Source organism: Leucoraja erinacea, chromosome 48, assembly GCF_028641065.1.
Source record: "Leucoraja erinacea ecotype New England chromosome 48, Leri_hhj_1, whole genome shotgun sequence".
NCBI classification, from domain to species: domain Eukaryota; kingdom Metazoa; phylum Chordata; class Chondrichthyes; order Rajiformes; family Rajidae; genus Leucoraja; species Leucoraja erinaceus.
This window is the reverse complement of record NC_073424.1, coordinates 971,553-996,877: the sequence shown is the minus strand read 5'-3', so window position 1 is coordinate 996,877 and position 25,325 is coordinate 971,553. Positions and strand designations below refer to the sequence as shown.

Sequence of the window (25,325 nt, the reverse complement as noted above, 5' to 3'; positions counted from 1 at the left end):
ACAACCCTTCGAGCCAGCACCGCCATTCACAGTGATCATGGCTGATCATCCACAATCAGTACCCCGTTCCTGCCTTCCCCCCATATCCCTTGACTCCACTATTTTAAAGAGCTCTATATAACTCTTTCTTGAAAGCATTCGGAGAATTGGCCTCCACCACCTTCTGATGCAGAGAATTCCACAGATTCACAACTCTGTGTGAAAAAGCTTTTCCTCATCTCCATTCTAAATGGCTTACCCCTTATTCTTAAACTGTGGCCCCTGGTTCTGGACTCCCCCAACATCGGGAACATGATTACTGCCTCTAGCGTGTCCAAACCCTGAATAATCTTACATGTTTAATGAGATCCTGTCTCATCCTTACAAATTCCAGAGTATACAAGCCCAGCCGCTCCATTCCATTCAGACCACTGGCTTTTGATTCCCTGACCCTGGGTTGAAGGCTGCGTTCTTCACCCTACCTATTCCTTGCGGGGACACGGTCTTGTTTTTTGCATGAGGTTCTATGTCCCCCACTCCTCCCCTCCCCTCCCCTCCAGTATAGGAGCAAAGAGGTCCCTCTGCAGTTGTACAGGGCCCTAGTGAGACCACACCTGGAGTATTGTGTGCAGTTTTGGTCCCCTAATTTGAGGAAGGACATTCTTGCTATTGAGGGAGTGCAGCGTAGATTCACAAGGTTAATTACCGGGATGGCGGGACTGTCATATGCTGAGAGAACGGAGCAGCTGGGATTTGTATACACTGGAATTTAGAAGAATGAGAGGGGATCTCATTGAAACATATAAGATTGTTAAGGGCTTGGACACGCTAGAGGCAGGAAACATGGTCCCGATGTTGGGGGAGTCCAGAACCAGGGGCCACACAGTTTAAGAATAAGGGGTAAGCCGTTTAGAACGGAGACGAGGAAACACTTTTTCATCCAGAGAGTGGTGAGTCTGTGGAATTCTCTGCCTCAGAGGGCGGTGGAGGCCGGTTCTCTGGATGCTTTCAAGCGAGAGCTAAATAGGGCTCTTAAAGGTAACGGAGTCAGGGGATATGGGGGAGATGGCAGGAACGGGGTACTGATTGTGGGTGATCAGCCGTGATCGGAATGGCCTACTCCTGCACCCATTGTCTATTGTCTATAACACATTGGTGAGGCCACACGCAGCGTACTGAGTTCAGTTTTGGTCACCATGTTGCAGGAACGATGTTGTCAAGTTAGGAAGAGATTAGAGAAGATTTATGAGGATGTTGCCAGGACTCGAGCGGCCTGAGCCACAGGTAGAGGTTGGGCAGGCTGGGATTTTATTTCTTGGAGTGCAGGAGGATGAGGGGTGATCTTACAGCGGTGTACAAAATCATGAGAGGAATAGATCGGGTAAATGCAAAGTCTTTTGCCCAGAGTCGGGGGAATGGAGAACAAGGGGACATAGGGTTAATGTGGAATTAACTCCGGGCTGCAGCTTCGACCCGTCCTCGCGGCCTACCAGCGGGCCTGGAGCGGCGTTTCCTGTCGGGGACCGCCCAGAACCTCTGCTTCGGCGGCGGCACTGCGCTGGAGCGCTAGCGCGGAGTGAGCGATGCCTTGCCCGGGTCGCCGCGCTGGAGCTCCGGTGAGCTGAGGATCGCTGGGGAAAACATCGCGGAGCTGCGGGACTGTGGAGCGACCAGCTGCGGGCGGCGGCGCTGAACTTTACACCGGGAGCCTGGGATCTCTAGATGAGATCGCCAGTTATGGAGCTCCAACCGGCACGGCCTTGTCGGCTTCGGAAGCCGCGGCCTCCAGTACGGAAGCGGCCGTTTCCAGGGTTCCCAGGCCGCTGGGAGAACTCTCCCGACGCAGGAGCAACATCACCCGGCGAGAACGGCCTGGAAAACCGGGCTTCCATAGAGGCAACTGTGGAGGCCTCAATAGGCCCGACTATGGGTGAACTGGAGTTGGGGACTGGACTTTGTGCCTTCCCTCATAATGGGAACCATTGTGGGGGGATGTTCTTTATGTTTAAAACTCTCATTAACGTTATGTCTGTATTCCTTCTTTATGTGCTGCAAAATGGCAAGAAGCATTTCACTTCACCACACCTAGGTGTATGTGAATGTGACCAATAAAATACCTTTGATACCTTTGATAATGTGAAGGGCAGAATGGCCTACTCCTGCACCTACAGTCTATTGTCTCCCCCTCCCCTCTCTCCCACCCCCCAGGGCCATTGAAGAGGATGTGAGACGGAAGTCTTGTAAAAGATTTACTAGCCCTGTTGGCCTGAGGTTCTGCAGGGGGGGAAGGGGAGGCTTATCGAGTTGGAACGTTCCCAGCCGAAGGTGCTGAGAGCAAGGTGAAGAGACGTGTTAACCAAAACATCAACCCAGCAAACCAGATGTTACAATTCCACATTAGCAGCTGGACATCTGATGACCGCTCAACGCTGTTTTCGATTATTCCGAGCAGACTCTCTTAACTGAAATACCTATTCCTCCACTTTTACTGCCTTAATTAAGTGGGACTCGTAACGACTTCAAAAAAAGAAGTGTAAGAATTAGTCTGAATCACCTTTCCCTTTCTGTTCCCCAGTGAGTTTTCTCCGAGATCTCCGGTTTCCTCCCACACTCCAAAGACGTACAGGTTCGTCGGCTGATTGGCTTGGTGTAAATGTAAATTGTCCCCAGTGTGTGTGTAGGATGGTGCTAGTGTCGGTGGGGGCTCGGTGGGCCGAAGGGCCTGTTTCCGCTCCGTGTCCCCAAACTTTGAATAAATCCTCTCCTGTGCAAAAATAGATCAAGTAGAAAGTCGTGCCACATCTTTGTAATCCAAGCAGCCTCTGATTGGCCCCAGGGAACGGTCACAAGGTCATCAAGACATGAGGGATAGTAGAAATAGACCATTCGGCCCATCAAGTCTCCTCTGCCATTCGTTCTCCTCTGTCTCTCCGTTGCCGAACCAGCAGGTCGAGGAACAGCTTCTTTCCCGGCGGCTGTCACTCTACTCAACAACGTACCTCGGTGACTGCCAATCACCACCACCCCCCCCCCCCCGGACACTTATTATTATTTATTCAAATCGTTTGCTATGTCGCTCTTCCAGGGAGATGCTAAATGCATTTTGTTGTCTCTGTACTGTACACTGACAATGACAATTAAAATTGAATCTGAATCTGAATCTGAGTCTGAATCTGAATCTTCATGGCTGAGCTATCTCTCCCTCCTAACCCCATTCTCCTGCCTTCTCCTCATAACCTCTGATGCCCGCACTAATCAAGAATCTATCTATCTCTGCCTTAAAAATATCCACTGACTTGGCCTCCAGTCTTCTGTGGCAAAGAATTCCACAGATTCACCACCTCTGACTAAAGAAATATCCCCTCATTACCTTCTTAAAAGACCATCCTTTCATTCTGAGGCTGTGACCTCTAGTCCTAGTCCTAGTGGAAACATCCTCTCCACATCCACTCTATCCAGGCCTTTCACTATTCTGTACGTTTCAATGAGGTCCCCCCTCAACCTTCTAAACTCCAGCGAGTACAGGCCCAGTGCCGACAAACGCTCATCACATGCATATAAATGGTTAATAAACATAGTGAGTTGATGCAGTCCAACCACAGTTCTCTCCTGGCCTCAATAATGTATGCTACCAACTTGAATTCAGGCCCAGTTTCCATCCCCTGCCAATTTCAGAACCTGCTAGATACTTTGTTTTCATGTTATCAGCTTTGGTTCAGTCTCTTACAATGATAAGTGTTTAGTTTAGTTTATCTTCACGCTGCCACGGCAAGGCCAGCAGCATCGTCAAGGACCAGTCTCACCCCGGCCACTCCCTCTTCTCCCCTCTCCCATCGGGCAAGAGGTACAGAAGTGTGAAAACGCACACCTCCAGATTCAGGGACAGTTTCTTCCCGGCTGTTATTAGGCAACTGAACCATCCTACCACAACCAGAGAGCAGCGCTGGCCTCCCATCTACCTCATTGTGGTACAGTGAAAAGCTTTTGTTGCGTGCAACCCAGTCAGCGGAAAGACAATACGTGATTACAATCCACAGTGTACAGATACATGATAATGTTCCTGTCCCACTTAGGAAACCTGAACGGAAACGTTTGGAGACTTTGCGCCCCACCCAAGGTTTCCGTGCGGTTCCCGGAGGTTGCAGGTGGTTGCCGGAGGTTGCAGGTAGTGGAAGCAGGTAGGAAGACTGACAAAAAACCTCCGGGAACCGCATGGAAACCTTGGGTGGGCTGCAAAGTCTCCAGAGGTTTCCGTTCAGGTTTCCTAAGTGGGACAGGGGCATAAAAAGGGAATAACGTTTAGTGCAAGGTAAGGCAAGTAAAGTCTGATTAAAGATACTCTGAGGGTCACCAATGAGTTCAGAGACCGTTCTCTCGCTGTTGATCAAATGGATACGATACAATAGAACTTTATTATTAAGGGGTTGGACACACTAGAGGCAGGAAACATGTTCCCAATGTTGGGGGAGTCCAGAACCAGGGGCCACAGTTTAAGAATAAGGAGTTAGCCATTTAGAACGGAGACGGGGAAACACTTTTTCTCACAGAGAGTGGTGAGTCTGTGGAATTCTCTGCCTCAGAGGGCGGTGGAGGCCGGTTCTCTGGATACTTTCAAGAGAGAGCTAGATAGGGCTCTTAAAGATAGCGGAGTCAGGGGATATGGGGAGAAGGCAGGAACGGGGTACTAATTGGGGATGATCAGCCATGATCACATTTAATGGCGGTGCTGGCTGAAAGGGACGAATGTCCTACTCCTGCACCTATTGTCTATTGTCTATAGATTGATGATAAAAAAATGAATTTAAGCAATTTTAAAATAAGGCTGTAACGTAACAAAATGTGTAAAAAAATGAAGGGGTCTGAAGGTAGACAAAAGTGCTGGAGAAACTCAGCGGGTGCGGCAGCATCTGTGGAGCGAAGGAAATAGGCAACGTTTCGGGCCGAAACCCTTCTTCAGACTGAATACTTCCTGAATGCACTGCACATGATTACAATCGAGCCACCCACAGTGTACAGATACAGGCCCAGTGTACAAGATAGTCCGAGTGTCTCCGTGGCAGCAACTCTACCGCTGCGCCACTCTGCTGCCGAAAAGCCCGATAAGTTCTGAAAACAATCTGGTGTGGTGGTGCAGGATGGGGGAGGGGGTAGAACGGAGGAAACACAGGTCCCCGTGAAATCTTATTAACTGGTGGAGCATGCTGGAAATGTCCATATGGCCTACTTCTGCACGCTTATAATGTTCTTAGGTTACTGCCTGCGTCAGATTGAACAGCCCCTGTGGATGTGACATTAAATCAGGCTAGCAGGGGGACACATTAAGTTCAGGAGGTGCAACTGGCACTCGCACAAACTCTGTCCCTTGCATCAACGTAATTTATACACAGAATGCTTCCACAGATGCAAAGCACAGAGGAGGGAGGGAGGGAGAGTTGAAGGACTCAATCTGCGTACACTGGCCGGGGTTGCAAGGAATTCCTCGCCACCGCAGCTGAGCGATTGGTTTACGATTGAATTTTAAACCTCGTGAGTGGTTTATTTTTTCTCGAGTGAAGGGGGAAAGTGGCAAAAGCAAACTCCAGGTACGGGACTTCCTTCCCAACCAGGTACAGACACAAAAAATGCTGGAGTAACTCAGCGGGAAGGTGCCGGCAGCATCTCTGGAGAGAAGGAACGGGTGACATTTCGGGTCGGGACCCTTCTTCAGACTGGTTAGGGATAAGGGAGACGAGAGATGGTAGATAGGAAGAGCTGGCGTAACTCAGTGGGTGAGGCGGCATCTGTGGAGAGAAGGAATGGGCGACGTTTCGGGACGAGACCTGATATGTCGCCCATTCCTTCTCTCCACAGATGCTGCCTCACCCGCTGTGTTCCTCCAGGGGTGGAGACCCCTCTTGAGACTGGCTAGGGATACGGGAATCGGAGAGATATAGAGCCACAGCCACATTTATATCAACGAGTCGATGGTTGAAAGGGTCAAGAGCTTCAAATTCCTGGGCGCGCACATCTCTGAAGGTCTTTCCTGGTCCGAGAACACTGATGCAATCGTCAAGAAAGCTCATCAGCGCCTCTACTTCCTGAGGAGATTACGGAGAGTCGGTTTGTCAAGGAGGACTCTCTCTAACTTCTACAGGTGCACAGTAGAGAGCATGCTGACCGGTTGCATCGTGGATTGGTTCGGTAATTTGAGCGCCCTGGAGAGGAAAAGACTACAAAAAGTAGTAAACACTGCCCAGTCCATCATCGGCTCTGACCTTCCTTCCATCGAGGGGATTTATCGCAGTCGCTGCCTCAAAAAGGCTGGCAGTATCATCAAAGACCCCTCCAGAACAAGGGGTCACAGCTTAAGGATAAGGGAGAAATCCTTTAAAACCGAGATGAGAAGAACTTTTTTCACACACAGAGTGGTGAATCTCTGGAACTCTCTGCCGCAGAGGGTAGTCGAGGCCAGTTCATTGGCTATATTTAAGAGGGAGTTAGATGTGGCCCTTGTGGCTAAGGGGATCAGAGGGTATGGAGAGAAGGCAGGTATGGGATAATGAGTTGGATGATCAGCCATAATCATATTGAATGGCGGTGCAGGCTCGAAGGGCCGAATGCACCTAATTTCTATGTTTCTATGTTTCTAAGACCCACACCATCCTGGCCACACACTCAGCTCCCCGCTTCCTTCAGGTAGAAGGTACAGGAGCCTGAAGACTGCAACGACCAGGTTCAGGAATAGCTACTTCCCCACAGCCATCAGGCTATTAAACCTGGCTCGGACAAAACTCTTGATTATTAATAACCCATTTTCTGTTATTTGCACTTTATCAGTTTATTTATTCATGTGTGTGTATATTTATATCATGGTATATGGACACACTGATCTGTTTTGTAGTCAATGCCTACTATATTCTGTGTTTAAGAGGGAACTGCAGATGCTGGAGAATAGTTAGATTAAACGAGTACTTACCAGTATGAAGTTTGATCTGTATTTTATGAGGAGTTACGGTGAGGGATTAAGTGAAGAACCCAGCAGGTACTGCGCATGCGGCATACTTCGAAGCAGCGGTGTGAAATCACAGAATAGACACAATATTTGAAGTAAGATAGTAAAGATCACGAGACATCAGTTTATTAGTTTGATCTATATAATGAGGGTGGGAGCGGCGGGCACGTAATCCCTCACCGTAACTCCTCATAAAATACAGATCAAACTTCATACTGGTAAGTACTCGTTTAATCTAACTATTTTACTTCGGAGTCACGTGAGTGATTCCGTGAAGACTTCAAAGGTCTGTGATTTCAAACCGTGTAACAGTTTTTATTTCACTCACTGCCGAAGTTTATGAGGGAGGAAGTGTTATCGTAATCAACCAGTGGATCTGCTTTCAAAAGAAACAGAAAGGTATTTGTTAACAATAACAACATAAAGAGCTCCCCTGAGCTTAAATTAATATTGCAGTTTGTAATATTCTTTCTGCAATTAAATCAGGTTTATCAACGGTTTACAATAAAAACAAAATGTTCTGAACGCCGTTCCCTTGACCATTCTGCTGTATTGAAAATGTGGTCAACCGGGATGTCCATTCGTTCAGCCGCTGATACCAATGCTGCCCTAGTGGAATGGGATTAAATGTATTATTATCTATTCCGGCAGCTTTCGGTACCTGTTTGAGCCACCTTGGAGTGGTTTGGCTCGTACCCCGTCTTGGGTTACTGTGGTTGACCCATAGGCTTTCCTCTCCCTCTAAGATTGTGGGTTGTGTCTATATATAGTAGTAGATGGGTCACCACACTCAACCTGGACGCTGGTGGGTAGGCCCGGAATCCCACCAGTGAATTGGGCGTTCCTGGTCCATATAGCCATATAACAACTACAGCACGGAAAACACAGGCGATCTCGACCCTACTAGTTCATGCCGAACTCATAATCTCGCCTAGTCCCATATACCTGCGAGTTAGATTTTACCAGACCTAAATATGAACGTGATGCGTCTGGGGTAATCACCATGTTATCCAGTCTGGTTTATGGAGTGACCGGACTCTGTGAGCGTGTACGAGAGCCATAAGCATGAGCGTTTTTTAAAAACATAGATTAAGCAAGCTGAGGGATCTGGCTGGTGCCATCTCTGAGACATGTCAATGTCACACCAATATCCCATACATGGGTATATACCTGGGTGTTTGGGGCTTATATTATAGTTGCCCTTCATAAGTTACCTTCAGTGGATGGGATCCCATGCTCTGCTGACATGCTGTTTTAGATAAGCAGATAAGGCGCTCCATGCTGTATTTACGGCACTGTAACTCACCTTTTAGTCATGGTGTAGATGTTCCAGGAACTCCAATACGTCAGTGGTTGAATAGTTCGTTGTCCCTGCGTCGTGGCAGTATTTTACCCATGTTAGCTTTTAGTGACTGTTCGCAGGGATGCCGACATGGTGGTAATGGTTCCTTTGGATAATCCCAGTCCCTGGTAAGGTCTATTCAAACCCTGCACCCAGGAGTTTGATGTTCCCCTGGCATGGGTGGCTTGTGCCTGATACTGGGTTGAGTCAGCAACCATGGTCCACTAGGGAAATCCATAGGTGACTCGCCCACCGTGTCGTGATGAACTGGGAACCATGGCTGTGTAGGCCGGTCGGGCACGTTCAATATCTCGGAGACAGATCCCTCTGTATTGCGAAGTGCCCGTCTGATGAGGCAGAAGGGAGGAAGGCAAAGCAGAAATTCCCCCTTCCAGCGTATAGGCATCTATCGCTGCTGCCTCTAATCTGGTTCCTAAGTCACATACACGGGTTACTGGTGATTCCGTCTTGTGCAACCAAATTGATATCTGGCTTTCAAACTGCTTAATAAATTTAGCAGATATTTTGGGTTTGACATCTATTCAATGTAATCATAGATTTTACCCCGTGACATGGTGTCTCCCACTGTGTTCTAGCTTCCTAGGACATAGGCAGCTGATAGTTAAAATGTCTTTTGACACACCATTGCCAGATTTGTTTGACCAATTTGTTGCACAATAATGATTATTATGCTCCCCATATGGTTGATATAAGCCACCACCATAGTATTATCAATCCGTAACCACATATGTACGTGCTGCATTTGAAATGCATATGCTTTTTAGCCCAATAGGCGATCACCAATCCCAAGTAGTTGATGCCCGGTATGTGTAGTAACGATGTTTGTGAATTGGTCCATCTGTTACCTGTGCTGGATATGGAGTTTAGTTGCTCCCCAGCCTAAAGTACTGGCATCCGTTTTTAATAACCAGGTTGGGATTGGTGATGATAATAGGGCTGAAAACTATGCCAAATATATGTCTGCCCACCACCTTAATTGTGATATAGCTTCAGTGGGTACATTCATGATTTGATTATAGTGACCCAAGTACCTTGACAAAGTAACAGTCATATGGACGGAATTATTATTGAAGCCCAGATAATCCTTGGTAGTTAACGCTTCAATTCTGGTTTATCTGGGCGTGGGATAAACCTCAGCTTTAGGGAGCTGTTTCGTAGCTAGAACTGCTGCCACAGCTAATTCCTTTGTTTCCCCTAATATGAGGATATCATCCAATATATGCCATGATTATGCTTGTTTTCTTAATATTTTCATGGCCATTTATAATAGTTTAGGGCTGAGGTTAGACCATAGGGAATGCTATATGCTCCCATGGTTGCCCTAACCGGGATATCCATTATCCAGGTAAAAATTTTTTAGGTATCTATAATGATCCTAGTGTATGGGTATAAGATAGTTAGCATCTTCCATATCAATGCTCCCCATAGGTATCCTAGGGAGATCAGATGTCTGGCAGTGACAAGAACCCATCTCCATCTTAAAGTGTATATACTCAACAGATTTATTTAGTGATATTAGATCAATGATGATGCTACATTCACCATCTTTTGTAGTTTTGGTGAATATATTCGATACAAATTCCAATGGCTCATGTTTACTCCCATGATCCGTTTAGTAATGAGCCTTTCTAGTTCAGCTTGACCTTCTCACTTCTCTTTTCTTAGAGGGAGAAAATGCCCTTTGGGCGCATTGCTGAACTGGCGGTAATATGCCCAATTTGAATTCGTTTTTATCCTCTAAGACTGTTGAGTATATTTTAGTTATTTGTGACAGCATCCCATGCTTTATCCACAAGTGTAAATGCCCCCCCACGCAGTTAGTAGAACACCCTTGTTTAGTGTAAACGGGAGGAACCAGACTACCTACCTCCATGTTTGTTGTTTTTTCATGAAGGCGTAGTTTGCTGGTATGCTGGTGCTGTCGGTGGGGCGGCGCATCTTCCCACGGCTCCGCTCTGGGCCCCGTCTAAAAAGAACTTTGGGGGTAAAGTGAAGCGGTCGCCAGGCTTTCACCAGTCCTTGTTTGATATCGCTGGTGGATGCCGAGGGGTGCTGCCAGCTGGGTGTTGGATGCGATGTCCTGCTCGTTCCATGGCCTGCCTTCATGAGGCGCACAGGTTTATCTGCCTCTCTTCCCGCAGCAGCGGTTTGCATAGCCCCATATATTTGGGGTTGCGGGCAGGTCTATATGCACCATTGTTCAGTCGAGTATCCCAAATTTGGGAACATCTTAGGCGTCAGCACCCTGGTAGTGCAATGGGATAGTCTCATCCTGGGAGAGTATAATCCGTGGAAAGGGCGAGCAAAGGCGGTAACATCTTGACCCTTCTGTAGAATTCGCTGCTTGTCTGCGAGTCTGCTGACCCAGCTGCCTGCGGATTTGCCTCTGGAAAGGCCTGCTCCTGCAGGACTTTTGTTGGGAAGATGGTCGCGTGGAGGAGCCATGTAGTGGCCCACGACACCCAGTAGCTCTTCCTGATCCTGCTCCCCTGGCATACTGCTGTTCTCGTCCGCCTGCCCAGCGTTTAAGCCAGCCCAGCCCTGGCCTCCTTAGCTAGCCTCAAAAGAGGGAGCAAAAGGGTGTGCTAAATTGGAGGAGGCATAGCTCAAACTCCGCTGTTGCATCAATCCCTTGACAAGGGAGATGGCTAGTGCAATAGCACTGGGGTAGGAGTCAGCTCCCTTGGCATTCAGCCAGTGCCCCTTTTCTCCTGGAGGTGAACTCCATGACCTCCTCTGGCTTGGGGAGACAGACATACTTATTTTGCCTTCTCCAACCTGTTCCAGTTTTGGAGGAAGTTGGCTCCTGTAGAACCTGTTAAATTGGGAAGATTTTTATCTTACCTGTATGTAGAGGCTGCCTGCCGTTTTTCAGGCGGCATTGTAGCGGTTCCCGGGCGGTGATACTCCTAGTCAGGAGTCTGCAGGGCTGCTGGTCGGGTTTTTTAAACTTCCCGCCGGTCCGCTGCTGTTACCAAACAGCTGTTCAGCGGACCGGTATAGCGCAGCTCCTTGCAGCGGTCCGCAGCGTTGCGGTCCGGGTAGCGCTTTTTCCCCGTCCACTGTCGGCTCCACGCTGGAGTCGAAACGGGGGCCGCTCACCATGCCTCTCTACTTTGCTCCCCCTGGAGCAAAAACCACAAGGCCCGATTAAGGTAAGTACTTACCTCTCGTTCCTTGGATGCGGGAGCGCCCGACTCCCGCTGGCCGCGTTGCACAGCTGTGCGATAATGCCGCATGCGCAGTACCTGCTGGGTTCTTCACGGAATCACTCACGTGACTCCGAAGTAAAATCGAAGGTTACACAAAAAAGCTGGAGAAACTCACCGTCTGAAGAAGGGTTTCGGCCCGAAACGTTGCCTATTTCCTTCGCTCCATAGATGCTGCTGCACCCGCTGAGTTTCTCCAGCTTTTTTGTGTAACCTACTATGTTCTGTTGTGCTGAAGCAAAGCAAGAATTTCATTGTCCTATACAGTGACACATGACGATAAACTCACTTGAACTTGGTGACATGGAGAGATGAAGAACAATGAATGAAAGATATGCAAAAAAAAAAGTTACGATGATCAAGGAGACAGGCCCGTTGTCAGCTGTTTGTTGGGTGAAAACGAGACGCTGGCGACTGGAAAGGAGATCATTGAATTCCTCCGCTTGGGTTGAAAGCCATTATTTTGAGCTGAGCGAGAGAGAGCGCTTCGAATTCCCTGGATGACGTGTGCCTGCTAGCAAGGAGGCTCACAGGCTCGCTGTCGAGAGGTGTGGAGTTCCAAACGCCGTCCAAAATGTCAACACCGCCATCTCAGGCAGCCACTCAGTCTCCCCACCATTAACTCCGTCTACACTTCACGCTGCCTCAGAAAAGCAGCCGACACCATCAAAGACTTGTCCCTGGCCCGTGCCGGCCATTCCTTCTTCTCCCCCTCCACCCCCCTGCCCTCCCCCGCCAGAAGTTGCAGAAGCTCAAAAGCGCGCACCACCAGACTCAGGGAACAGCTTCTTCCCCACTCTGTTGTCAGGCTTCTGAACGGCCCTTCCATAACACTGACACAAAAAGCTGGAGTAACTCGGCGACACAGGCAGCATCTCCGGAGAGAAGGAACGGGTGACAATAGACAAGAGGCAATAGGTGCAGGAGTAGGCCATTTGGCCCTTCGAGCCAGCACCTCCATTCAATGTGATCATGGCTGATCATCACAATCAGTACCCCGCTCCTGCCTTCTCCCCACATCCCCTGACTCCGCATTTTTAAGAGCCCTATCTAGCTCTCTCTTGAAAGTATCCAGAGAACCTGCCTCCACCGCCCTCTGAGGCAGAGAATTCCACAGACTCACCACTCTCTGTGAGAAAAAGTGTTTCCTCGTCTCCGTTCTAAATGGCTTACTCCTTATTCTTAAACTGTGTGGCCCCTGGTTCTGGACTCCCCCAACATCGGGAACATGTTTGCTGCCTCTAGCCTGTCTAAGCCCTTAACAATCTTATATGTTTCAATGAGATCCCCTCTCATCCTTCTAAACTCCAGAGTGTACAAGCCCAGCTGCTCCATTCTCTCAGCATATGACAGTCCTGCCATCCCGGGAATTAACCTTGTAATTTGACGTTTCGGGTCGAGACCCTTCTTCAGACTGGTCGGGGGAGAGGGAAACGAGAGATATAGACGGTGACAAGGAGAGATAAAGAACAACGGATGAAAGACGTGCAAAAAAGTTATGATGATATAGAATTATAAAAGGACTGGACAAGTTAGATGCAGGAAAAATGTTCCCAATGTTGGGCGAGTCCAGAACCAGGGGCCACAGTCTTAGAATAAAGGGGAGGCCATTGAAAACTGAGGTGAGAAAGAACTTTTTCACACAGAGAGTTGTGAATTTGTGGAATTCCCTGCCACAGAGGGCAGTGGAGGCCAATTCACTGGATGAATTTAAAAGAATTAGATAGAGCTCTAGGGGCTAGTGGAGTAAAGGGATATGGGGAGAAGGCAGGCACGGGTTATTGATTGGGGACGATCAGCCATGATCACAGTGAATGGCGGTGCTGGCTCGAATGGCCAAATGGCCTCCTCTATTTTCTATTTAACTAGTTTCTATGTTTCTACGTTTCTATGAAACTGGCCATTGGTAGCTGTTTGTTGGGTGAGAACAAGAAGCTGGTGGGACTTGGGAGTGGTGGCGGGACGGAGAGAGAGGGAATGCTGGGGTTGCTTGAAGTTAGAGGAATCGATCTTCGTACCGTTGGACATGGGGTACTGTCCGATTCACCTCTACCCCATCATCAGGCGGGACCAATGGCGCATCTGGTCGAGAACACGCCCTCACAGAGCCTGAGACCCCGGTGCAATCCGGACCTCGGTGCTGCCTGTGCGGCGTTTGCACGTTCCCCTGGTGACAGCGGGGGTTTCCTCCGGGTGCGCCGGTTTCCTCCCGCATCCGAAAGAAGTGCGGGTCCGTAGGTCTACTCCGCCACTCAATCGTGGCTGATCTATCTCTCTCCCTCTCAAGCCCATTCTCCTGCCTTCTCCCCATAACCCCAGACACGAGAGGAATCAATCGGGTAGATGCACAGTCTCTTGCTCAGAGTAGGTGAATCGAGAACCAGAGGACGGACATACAGTACGTTGAAGGTGAAGGGGAAAAGATTTAATAGGGATCTGAGGGGTAACCTTTTCACACAGAGGGTGGTGGGTGCATGGAAAGAGCTGCCAGAGGAGGTAGTTGAGGCAGGGGCTATCCCAACGTTTAAGAAACATTTAGACAGATACATGGATAGGACAGGTTTGTAGGGATATGGGCCAAGCGCAGGCAGGTGGGACTAGTGTAGATGGGACATGTTGGCCGGTGTGGGCCGAAGGGCCTATTTCCACGCTGTATTACTATGACTGTGACCCTTAGAGGGCTCACTAGAGGGCTCAGTAACCCTTTTGATGATTTCAGCCTCACGTCTAGGGGAATCACAGTTCAGTCAGTCACGGCTGGTGGACTCACAGTTCAGTCAGGCACGGCTGGTGGACTCACAGTTCAGTCAGTCACGGATGATGGACTCACAGTTCACTCACTCATGGCTGGTGGACTCACAGTTCACTCGGAGCTGGTGGACTCACAGTTCACTCACTCGCGGCTGGTGGACTCACTCACTCACGGCTGGTGGACTCACAGTTCAGTCAATCACGGCTGGTGAGTCCACTAGTCCAGATAGCCTTTAAACTGAAGCCTGATATTCCCTCAGTTCCTTTTACGTAGAACACAGAATAGGAAGAGAACCTTCGTCCCACAATGTCCCAGATGAACATGACGAGAAAAAGGTTAGACTAATCTCCTCTCCCCGCCCGTGATCCATATCCCTCCAATCCCTGCGTATCCATGTGGTTTAGTTTTAGTTTTACAGGGCCTTTCGGCCCACCGAGTCTGCACTGACCAGCTATCCCCCGCTCATTAACACTATCCTACACTAAGGACAATTTTTACATGTATACCAATCCAATTAACCTACAAACCTCTGGTCCTCGATTCTGTGACTAAGTACGTCTACCCATTCCATAACTCTCATGATTTTATTTGTTTGGCTGGGGAAACTCAGCAGGTCAGTCAGCCTCTGCAGAGGTAGAAGGGTTGGTCTACATTTTGGGTCGAGCCTGCAACATCGACCATTCCTGTGCCCCCACAGGTACCACCCGACCCGCTGAGTTGCTACGGCCGTTTGTATCCCTGCTGCTCCAGGTTAGATTAAATTAGACAATAGACAATAGGTGCAGGAGGAGGCCATTCGGCCCTTCGAGCCAGCACCGCCATTCAATGTGATCATGGCTGATCATCCCCAATCAGTACCCCGTTCCTGCCTTCTCCCCATATCCCCTGACTCCGTTATCTTTAAGAGCCCTATCTAGCTCTCTCTTGAAAGCATCCAGACAACCAGCCTCCACCGCCCTCTGAGGCAGAGAATTCCACAGACTCACAGCTCTTTGTGTGAAAAAAGTGTTTCCTCGTCTCCGTTCTAAATGGCTTACCCATTATTCTTAAACTGTGTGTGGCCCCTGGTTCTGGACTCCCCCAACATCGGGAACATGTTTCCTGCCTCCAGCGTGTCCAAACCCTTAATAATCTTATCTGTTTCAATCAGATCCCCTCTCATCCATGATCCCATGATCACATTGAATAGCAGTGCTGGCTCGAAGGGCCGAATGGCCTACTCCTGTACCTATTGTCTATTGTCTATTGTCATCCTTCTAAACTCCAGAGTATACAAGCCCAATGTCGTTTTGTTTATTGTCAGGTGTACCAAAGTTACTTGGGATTAAGTGGGAAAGAAAGATCAGCAACGACACAGAACGGCGGAGTAGACTAGATGGGCCGAACGACCTAACTCTGCACCTATCACCTATGGACATGAACTTCTGTACAGCGAAAAGCTTTTTGTTGCGTGCTTCCCAGAAAGAAGAAAGACAAAATGTGATTACAATCGAGCCGCCCACAGTGCACAGACACAGGATAAAGGGAATAACATTCAGTGCAAGATAAAGGCCAGTCCAGATTACAGCATCTGCAGTCTCTTGTGCCTTGTCAACAAACTGGTGAAGGTTGCAAGCTTACGTCAACAGGATTTGCAAGGACTAAGGCATGCAGTAGTCGCATGTTAGTTAGTTCAGTTTGTTGTCACGTGCACTGAGATACAGTGAATAGCTTTTTGTCACGTGCTAACCAGTCAGCGGTGAGACAACACATGATTACAATCAATAAGCAATAGACAATAGGTGCAGGAGTAGGCCATTCGGCCCTTCAAGCCAGCACCGCCATTCAATGTGATCATGGCTGATCATCCCCAATCAGTACCCCGTTCCTGCCTTCTCCCCACATCCCCTGACTCCGCATTTTTAAGAGCCCTATCTAGCTCTCTCTTCACAGCATCCAGAGAACCTGCCTCCACCGCCCTCTGAGGCAGAGAATTCCACAGGCTCACCACTCTCTGTGAGAAAAAGTGTTTCCTCGTCTCCGTTCTAAATGGCTTACTCCTTATTCTTAAACTGTGTGGCCCCTGGTTCTGGACTCCCCCAACATCGGAGACATGTTTCCTGCCTCTAGAGTGTCCAAGCCCTGAACAATCTTACATGTTTCAATGAGATCTCCTCTCTTCCTTCTAAACTCCAGAGTGTACAAGCCCAGCAGCTCCATTCTCTCAGCATATGACAGTCCCGCCATCCCGGGAATTATTGTTCAATCAATCCATTTACAGTGCAGAGATACAGCAGGGCTGAGAGAAGTTTAACAAGATCACAGTTAAAGTAAGAGACATTGATGTCGGAATGGAGATTTCAGAGTGTGGAGCGATTGTAATATGTGATCGTTGATCTGCTTTCTGTGGCCCGCGCGCAAATAGTCGCCAGAGTTGGGCGCCATCTTTGACCACATGCAGTGGTGGGTGTATGGAACGAGCTGCCGGAGGAGGTAGTTGAGGCAGGTAATATTTCAGGCGACGTTTCAGAAATACTTAGACAGATACACGGATAGGACAGGTTTAGAGGGATATGGGCCAAACGCAGGCAGGTGGGACTAGTGTAGAAGGGACACGTTGGCCGGCAAGGGTAAGTTGGGCCGAAAGGGCCTGTTTGCAAACTGTGTGACTCTATGCCTATGATTCTCTTCTGTCCTCACCCTGCTCACTATAAGGTTCTATCAATATATATTTTTTAGAGATACAGGGCGGTAACAGGCCCTTCGGCCCATCGAGACCGCGCCGTCCAGCGATCCCCGCACATTAACGCTCTGCTGCACACACACACACACTGGGGACAATTTCCATTCGCACCACGAACGGATTGTGGATGATCACATTGAATGGCGGTGCTGGCTCGAAGGGCCGAATGGCCTTCTCCTGCACCTATTGTCCATTGTCTAAACCTGTACGTCCTTGGAGCTTGGAGCGGGGGGGGGGGGGGGGGGGGGGGGGGGAATCGAAGATCTCGGGGAAAACCCACGCAGGTCACGGGGAGAGCGCACAAACCCCGTACGGACAGCGCCCGTAGCCAGGATCGAACCCGGGTCTCCGACGCTGCAGAGCGGCGAATCTACCCGCGGCGCCACCGTGCCGCCGGATATTTGCGGAAAACGATGAATTACCTCTTCTTCGTCTTCCTCGTCCTCCACGTCCAGGATCCCAGAATCCTGCTCGGACATGGGGCTGGTGCTGCCCACCTCCGCGTCAAACACAGAGCCGCCATCTTTCTTCAGCTTCTTCCCGCTCCCCATCTTGTGTTGCTGGGAGACCACGTTGTCGATGTTCCTCTGCTGATGAGCCTGGAAGAGACACCATTAAAATTAGCCATTTATTATTAGCGGATAGAATTTAAATTCAGCAAACTCTGACAATGATTCTGTGATCCCCATTGCTCTAAATATCTTTTTTTTAACTTTAGTGTAGTCTAGAGATACAGCGCGGAAACAGGCCTCGGGCCCATCGAATTCACCTCGGGCCCATCGAAACACTATCCTACACACACTGGGGATAATTTACACATCCACCAAGCCAATTAACCTACAAACCTGCACGTCTTTGGAGTGTGGGAGGAAACCGAAGATCGCGCAGAAAACCCACGCAGGTCACGGGGAGAACGAGCAAACTCCGTACAGACGGCGCCCGTAATCGGGATGGAACCCGGGTCTCCTGCGCTGTGAGGCAGCAGCTCTACCGCTGCGCCACCGTGCCACTCGTCTCGCACTTTAAGTTGCACTTTAAGTTGGGCGAGTCCAGAACCAGGGGATAGAATAAAGGGGAGGTCATTTAAGACTGAGGTGAGAAAAAACTTTTTCACCCAGAGTTGTGAATTTGTGGAAATTCCCTGCCGCAGAGGGCGGTGGAGGCCAAGTCACTGGATGGATTTGTGAGAGTTAGATAGAGCTCTAGGGGCTAGTGGAGTCAAGGGATATGGGGAGAAGGCAGGCACGGGTTATTGATAGGGGACGATCAGCCATGATCATATTGAATGGCGGTGCTGGCTCGAACGGGCGAAAGGCCTCCTCCTGAACCTATTTTCTATGTTTCTAAATGTTGGACCCTTTCTCCTTTGTCTGTGCATTGTGGACACCTTGAATTGAATCATGTATAGTCTTTTAGACTTTAGACTAATGATACAGGCCCTTCGGCCCATCGAGTCCGCACTGACCAGTGATTGGCGATCTGTCAGAGTGAGGTCACACGCAAATTGGAGGAACAACAGCTCGTATTGCGCTTGGGCAGCTTATGACCCAGAGGTATGAACATTGACTTCACCCCTTTGCAGTAACTCCTGCAGATACTGCAGTAACTCCAAACACCCACCCCCTAGTTGTCCGAGTAGTTCCACTGTCCGCATTCTTGTCACCCCGCTCGTTGGCACACCTTCCCCAGCCAACAATGGACCATTGTGGGCTCCACCCTTCCTGAGGTCGTCTGTTGCCCGGCCCTGATCTGTTCTGGCCTTTTCTCTCCTCCAGTTCAAAAAGTAGTAAACACTGCCCAGTCCATCATCGGCTCTGACCTTCCTTCCATCGAGGGGATCTATCGCAGTCGCTGCCTCAAAAAGGCTGGCAGCATCATCAAAGACCCACACCATCCTGGCCACACAATCATCTCCCTGCTACCTTCAGGTAGAAGGTACAGGAGCCTGAAGACTGCAACAACCAAGTTCAGGAATAGCTACTTCCCCACAGCCATCAGGCTATTAAACCTGGCTCGGACAAAACTCTGATTATTAATAACCCATTATCTGTTATTTGCACTTCATCAGTTTATTTATTCATGTGTGTATATATTTATATTATAGTATATTTGATTTTGATTCCTTTATTGTCATTCAGACCTTTCGGCCTGAACGAAATTACGTTGCCTGCAGCCATACACAGTAACAATAAATAACAAAACATACAGTAAACACATATTAACATCCACCACAGTGAGTTCACCTCCTCACTGTGATGGAGGCAAAAGTCTTAGTCTCAGTCTCTGATCTGTTTTGCAGTAAATGCCTACTATGTTCCGTGTGCTGAAGCAAAGCAAGAATTTCATTGTCCTATACAGGGACACATGACAATAAACTCACTTGAACTTGAACTTGAGTTCCGTCACAAGCCCTCTTGATATAGATGCTAGTTTATGCCATCGATTCTCTGCAATTTACAGAGGGCCAACTAACGTACCAACCCGCACATCTTTGGGATGTGGGAGGAAAACCAGATCACCCGGAGGAAGCCCACGCACGCGGCCATGGGGAGAACGTGTACAAACTCCACACACACACAGACAGCAGCCGAGGTCGGGATCGAACCCGGGGCCCCGGCGTTGTGAGCCAGCGGCTCTACCCGCTGCACCACCAGTTGATGTCACCACGGTGATGAACACGTAGATCAAGAAGTCACTATCAGCTTTGAGATCTGCATGGGTTATGGTTGCGGAAGAGATTACAGAGTTACGAAAAAGGGCGAAGTCAAAAAGGCATCTGAAATCTGAGATAACCATTTTAAAACCGCGGCATTGTTTAGATTAATTCTTCATGTGCGTCATCGGGCACTTGGTTGACGTCAGTGAACAAGCGGCAGAGATTTCGATCATCTCATCCTGAGAGATAGATTTCGAGAGGATAGGTTCTGGGCTACATGACTCCATGGCTGTATCGGTCACACAGCATAGGACAGGCTTATTATCTGAGTGGTGGCCGATTAGGAAAAGGGGGAGATGCAACGAGACCTAGGTGTCGTGGTACACCAGTCATTGAAAGTGGGCATGCAGTGAAGAAAGCAAATGGTATGTTAGCATTCATAGCAAAAGGATTTGAGTATAGGAGCAGGGAGGTTCTACTGCAGTTGTACAGGGTCTTGGTGAGGCCACACCTGGAGTATTGCGTACAGTTTTGGTCTCCTAATCTGAGGAAAGACATTATTGCCATAGAGGGAGTACAGAGACGGTTCACCAGACTGATTCCTGGGATGGCAGGACTTTCAGATGAAGAAAGACTGGATAGACTCGGTTTGTACTCGCTAGAATTTAGAAGATTGAGGGGGGATCTTATAGAAACTTAGAAAATTCTTAAGGGGTTGGACAGGCTAGATGCAGGAAGATTGTTTCCGATGTTGGGAAAGTCCAGAACAAGGGGTCACAGTTTAAGGATAAGGGGGAAATCTTTTAGGACCGAGATGAGAAAAATATTTTTCACACAGAGAGTGGTGAATCTGTGGAATTCTCTGCCACAGATTGTAGTTGAGGCCAGTTCATTGGCTATATTTAAGAGGGAGTTAGGTGTGGCCCTTGTGGCTAAAGGGATCAGGGGGTATGGAGAGAAGGCAGGTACGGGATACTGAGTTGGATGATCAGCCATGATCATATTGAATGGCGGTGCAGGCTCTTGAAATCATCCAGAGAACCGGCCTCCACCGCCCTCTGAGGCAGAGAATTCCACAGACTCACAACTCCCTGTGTGAAAAAGTGTTTCCTCGTCTCCGTTCTAAATGGCTTACCCTTTATTCTTAAACTGTGTATGGCTCCTGGTTCTGGACCTCCCCAACATCGGGGACATGTTTCCCGCCTCTAGCATGTCCAAACCCTTAATAATCTTATATGTTTCAATGAGATACCCTCTCATCCTTCTAAAACCATGATCGCAAAGAATGGCGGTGCTGGCTCGAAGGGCCGAATGGCCTCCTCCTGCACCTATTTTCTATGTTTCTATGTTAAACTCCACAGTATGAGGCAGAAGTGAACCCCTAGACTGTACCCCCTTTATCTCCCCCTTTAGCTTGGCCTCCAGCACACAAACAGTGCGACCACTGGTCTACGGAAACAATAACAGCGGCCACTCTACGAGACGCAAGCAGGGGAAGGCCACGAGGGTTTGTTTGAGTTAACGAGAGTCTGTGCCAGAGTGCAGGGACTCAGGTTTCTGAAATAAAGAGTTTTAAAGTACCCAAAACAGTCCTGAAAGGGAGCGCCAAACAATGCTACACACAACACTTCAACATAAACAATGGCGGCGAGCCAGGAATCACAACGACCTCTTGTCTGCCCCTCAATCAGACAAGTGCAGAAACTTCAGAGGGACGGTCAAAGTCAACAAGTTCAACGTTATTTTTCCCCTTTCTCCCGCGCCGAAAGGCAAGCGGCAGGAACGATAAGGGCCTGTCTGACTTGTCTGCCCCGGCGACTGTTATCTCCCTTCCCCAACCTGATCCGATCTGACTCCCGGCTAACGGATGGGGTGAGGTGACGCGGAGAGTCCTGCCCTGCGTTTGACTCTGTGACCGGCCAGTCACCCGGCGCGTGAACCAGCCCGGCTAATGCGGGTTTCAGCCCGCTCCCCTGCCAATACAAGCAAGTCGCAAACATCAGCCTGACAAAGGACTCGGATAACAATCCCAAAAAGATTAGAGCGTTACTTTTTAGAGCGATTAGGGAGGGGGTGGAGGGGGGGAGGGGGGGGGGGGAACAGGACATAAAAAATCCTCCAGCTAAACAAAGCGAGAGCTTTTAATAAATACGGCAGGATAATGAACTGACAGGATCTCTCGTGCGCTGAGCCAAGAGGAGAAATAAGTTTGCTCGATGGCCCAGGATCCCACCGAACCTGGTCACTGCTCCATCGGCAGATGTGTTGGATTAATAGAAGGTCGGATTTAAAAATAATACAACACACAATCTTCCCCTGCCCGAGCCACGTCTATGAATGAGTTATCCAATTAGTCCCTCTCCCCTGCTCTTTCCCCAGGGCTTTACCAAGTCCTTCTCCCCCCCTCCCTTCTCAAGGACCTAGTCAAAGCCCTTCTGAGAATAATTACTGAACCTGCTTCCCTCTCAGGCAACAGTAAACAGACAATATAGAACAGGGTCTCGACCCGAAACGTCGCCCATTCCATCTCTCCAGAGATGCTGCCTGTCCCGCTGAGTTACTCCAGCATTTTGTATCCGTACAACATATGACGAGCGTTTTAGCATTCATAGCAAAAGGATTTTGCTATGAATGCAGGTTCAGTAATTATTCTCAGAAGGGCTTTGACTAGGTCCTTGAGAAGGTCGGATTTGAGTATAGGAGCAGGGAGGTTCTATTGCAGTTGTACAGGGCCTTGGTGAGACCACAACTGGAGTATTGCGTACAGTTTTGGTCTCCTAATCTGAGGGAAGACATTCTTGCCATAGAGGGAGTACAGAGAAAGTTCACCAGACTGATTCCTGGGATGTCAGGACTTTCATATGAAGAAAGACTGGATAGACTCGGCTTGTACCCGCTAGAATTTAGAAGATTGAGCGGGATCTTAGAGAAACTTACAAAATTCTTAAGGGGTTGGACAGGCTAGATGCAGGAAGATTGTTCCCGATGTTGGGGGAGTCCAGAACAAGGGGACACAGTTTAAGGATAAGGGGGAAATCTTTTAGGACCGAGATGAGAAAAAACATTTTTCACACAGAGAGTGGTGAATCTGTGGAATTCTCTGCCACAGGATGTAGTTGAGGCCAGTTCATTGGCTATATTTAAGAGGGAGTTAGATGTAGCCCTTGTGGCTAAAGGGATCAGAGGGTATGGAGAGAAGGCAGGTACAGGATACTGAGTTGGATGATCAGCCATGATCATATTGAATGGCGGTGCATGCTCGAAGGGCCGAATGGCCTACTCCTGCATCTATTGTCTATGTTTCTATGTTTCTATGTTGATGGCACCAGGCCTGTACCCGCTGAGGCTCTCTACAAGGCCCTGGTCAGGCCGCATTTGGAAGCTCGTGAGCAGTTTTGGGCCCCGTATATGAATGAAGGATGTGCTGGCACGAGAATGATCCCAGGAATGATCGGGTTAGCGTATGATGAGCGTTTCACGGCACTGGGCCTGTACTCGCTGGAGCTTAGAAGAATGAGGGGGGAGACCTCATTCAAACAGTGAAAGGCCTGGATAGAGTGGATGTGGAGAGGATGTTTCCACTAGAGGGAGAGTCTAGGACCAGAGGGCACAGCCTCAGAATGAAAGAACATATCTTCAGGAAGGAGATGAGGAGAAATGTCTTCAGTCAGAGGGTGGTGAATCTGTGGAATTCATTGCCACCGAAGGCTGTGGAGACCAAGTCAATGAATATTTTTAAGGCAGAGGTTGACAGATTTTTGATTAGTACGGGTGTCAGGGGTTATGGGGGGTAGCCAGGAGAATGGGGTTTGGAGGGAGAGATAGACCAGCCATTATTGAATGGCGGAGTAGACTTGATGGGCGGAAGCCTAATTCTGCTTCGAACTTATGACCTTATGAACTAGGCACCTCCCGAACTTTGATATGAACTTGGCGGAGTAGACTTGATGGGCGGCAGCGGAATGGCCCCGAATTCTGCACAACCCCCCACTCCCAGCCAAAAGCCTCTGGTTTGACACTTTTGAAGGGCCCCGAGCAAAATGACACCTATCCATAATCTCCAGAGGTGCTGCCTGACCTGCTGAGTGACTCCAGCACACTATATAACCATATAACCATATAACCATATAACCATAGAAGACGGAAAACAGGCCATCTCGATTAGTCCGTGCCGAACACATAATCTCCTTGTCCCATTTGCGCTCAGACCATAACCCTCCATTCCCTTCCCAGTTCCTTATCCAATTTTTTTTAAATGATAAAAAGAATGCCTCCACCATGGAATAATTCCACACAGCCACCGCTCTCTGAGTAAAGAAGTTCCCCCAATGTTACCCCTATAGGTCAGTCCCTTAATTCTCAAGTCATGTCCCCCTTGGGAAGACTCTCAGTGGGAAAAGCTTTTCCACGTCAACTCTGAATCCCTCTATCATTTTAAAAAACCTCTATCAAGCTTAATGCGCTGTAACTTGTTCACCCTTTCTCTGTAACTTAGTTGCTGAAACCCAGGCAACATTCTAGTAAATCTCCTCTGTACTCTCTCTATTTTGTCTCTTTTAATCCTATAATTAGGCGACCAAAATTGTACACCATACTCCAGAATTGGCCTCACCAATGCAAAGACACACTTTTTTTTTTGTAAACCAGCACCTGCAGTTCCTTAAGTTTCCAAATCAGATGACATAATAAACACAATCCAGACAAGTTCAAGTGCAATAGGTAGAGCAAGGGGGAAGATACAGAGTGCAGAATATAGTTCTCAGCATTGTAGCGCACCAGGTCCACAGACAATCCTGGATTGTCTAGAGATGCAGGAAAAATGTTCCCAATGTTGGGCGAGTCCAGAACCAGGGGCCACAGTCTTAGAATAAAGGTGACCGCCATTTAAGACTGAGGTGAGAAAAAAAAACAGAGAGTTGTGAATTTATGGAATTCCCTGCCACAGAGGGCAGTGGAGGCCAAGTTACTGGATGGATTTAAGAGAGAGTTCGATAAAGCTCTAGGGGCTAGTGGAGTCAAGAGATATGGGGAGATGGCAGGCACGGGTTAGTGATAGGGGACGATCAGCCATGATCACAATGAATGGCGGGGCTGGCTCGAAGGGCCGAATGGCCTCCCCCTGCAACTGTTTTCTATGTTTCTATGACAAAGTCCAATGTCCACAATGGGGTGGAGGTGAATCGGACAGTGCCCAAGCTTATGGAAGGACCGTTCAGAAGCCTGATAACGGAGGGGACAAGACTGTTCATGAATGGGGGAGAAGGTACTCAGAAATGTTGCTATTTTGCATGCTATCTAATAGTCATAGAGTGATACAGCATGGAAACGGGCCATTCAGCCCAACTTGCCCACACCAACCAACACGTCCCAGCTATTCTAGTCCCACCTGCCTGCATTTGGCCCATGTCCCTCTAAACCTGTCCTGAATAAATCTTCCTGACTAAACGTTTCTTAAATGTTCTATAGTACCTGTCTCAGCTCCTTCTGCATAAATCAGATCAGATAATACTACACACAAATACAATCCAGTTAAACTCAAGTACAAATGATCAAAGGAAGGGAAAAGATACAGAGTGCAGAATATAGTTCTTAGCACTGTAACGCATCAACATTTATCTCTTCCTGTGTAGGAAGGAACTGCAGATGCTGGTTA

At 48.7% G+C, this 25,325-nt stretch overlaps 1 protein-coding gene across 1 annotated transcript in view; it reads right to left on the bottom strand.

The window, feature by feature from the left end:
- Positions 1–16,633: 16,633 nt before the first annotated feature.
- The window catches only part of LOC129715027 (exocyst complex component 6B-like), a 274,298-nt gene continuing 265,606 nt past the window's right edge, over positions 16,634–25,325 (bottom strand). The window contains exons 7-8 of the mRNA XM_055664851.1: positions 17,306–17,615; positions 16,634–16,677 (exon numbers count right to left, since the gene is read on the bottom strand). Coding sequence (XP_055520826.1) covers positions 16,634–16,677; positions 17,306–17,615 — 354 coding nt within the window. The remainder of the gene's footprint in view (positions 16,678–17,305; positions 17,616–25,325) is intronic.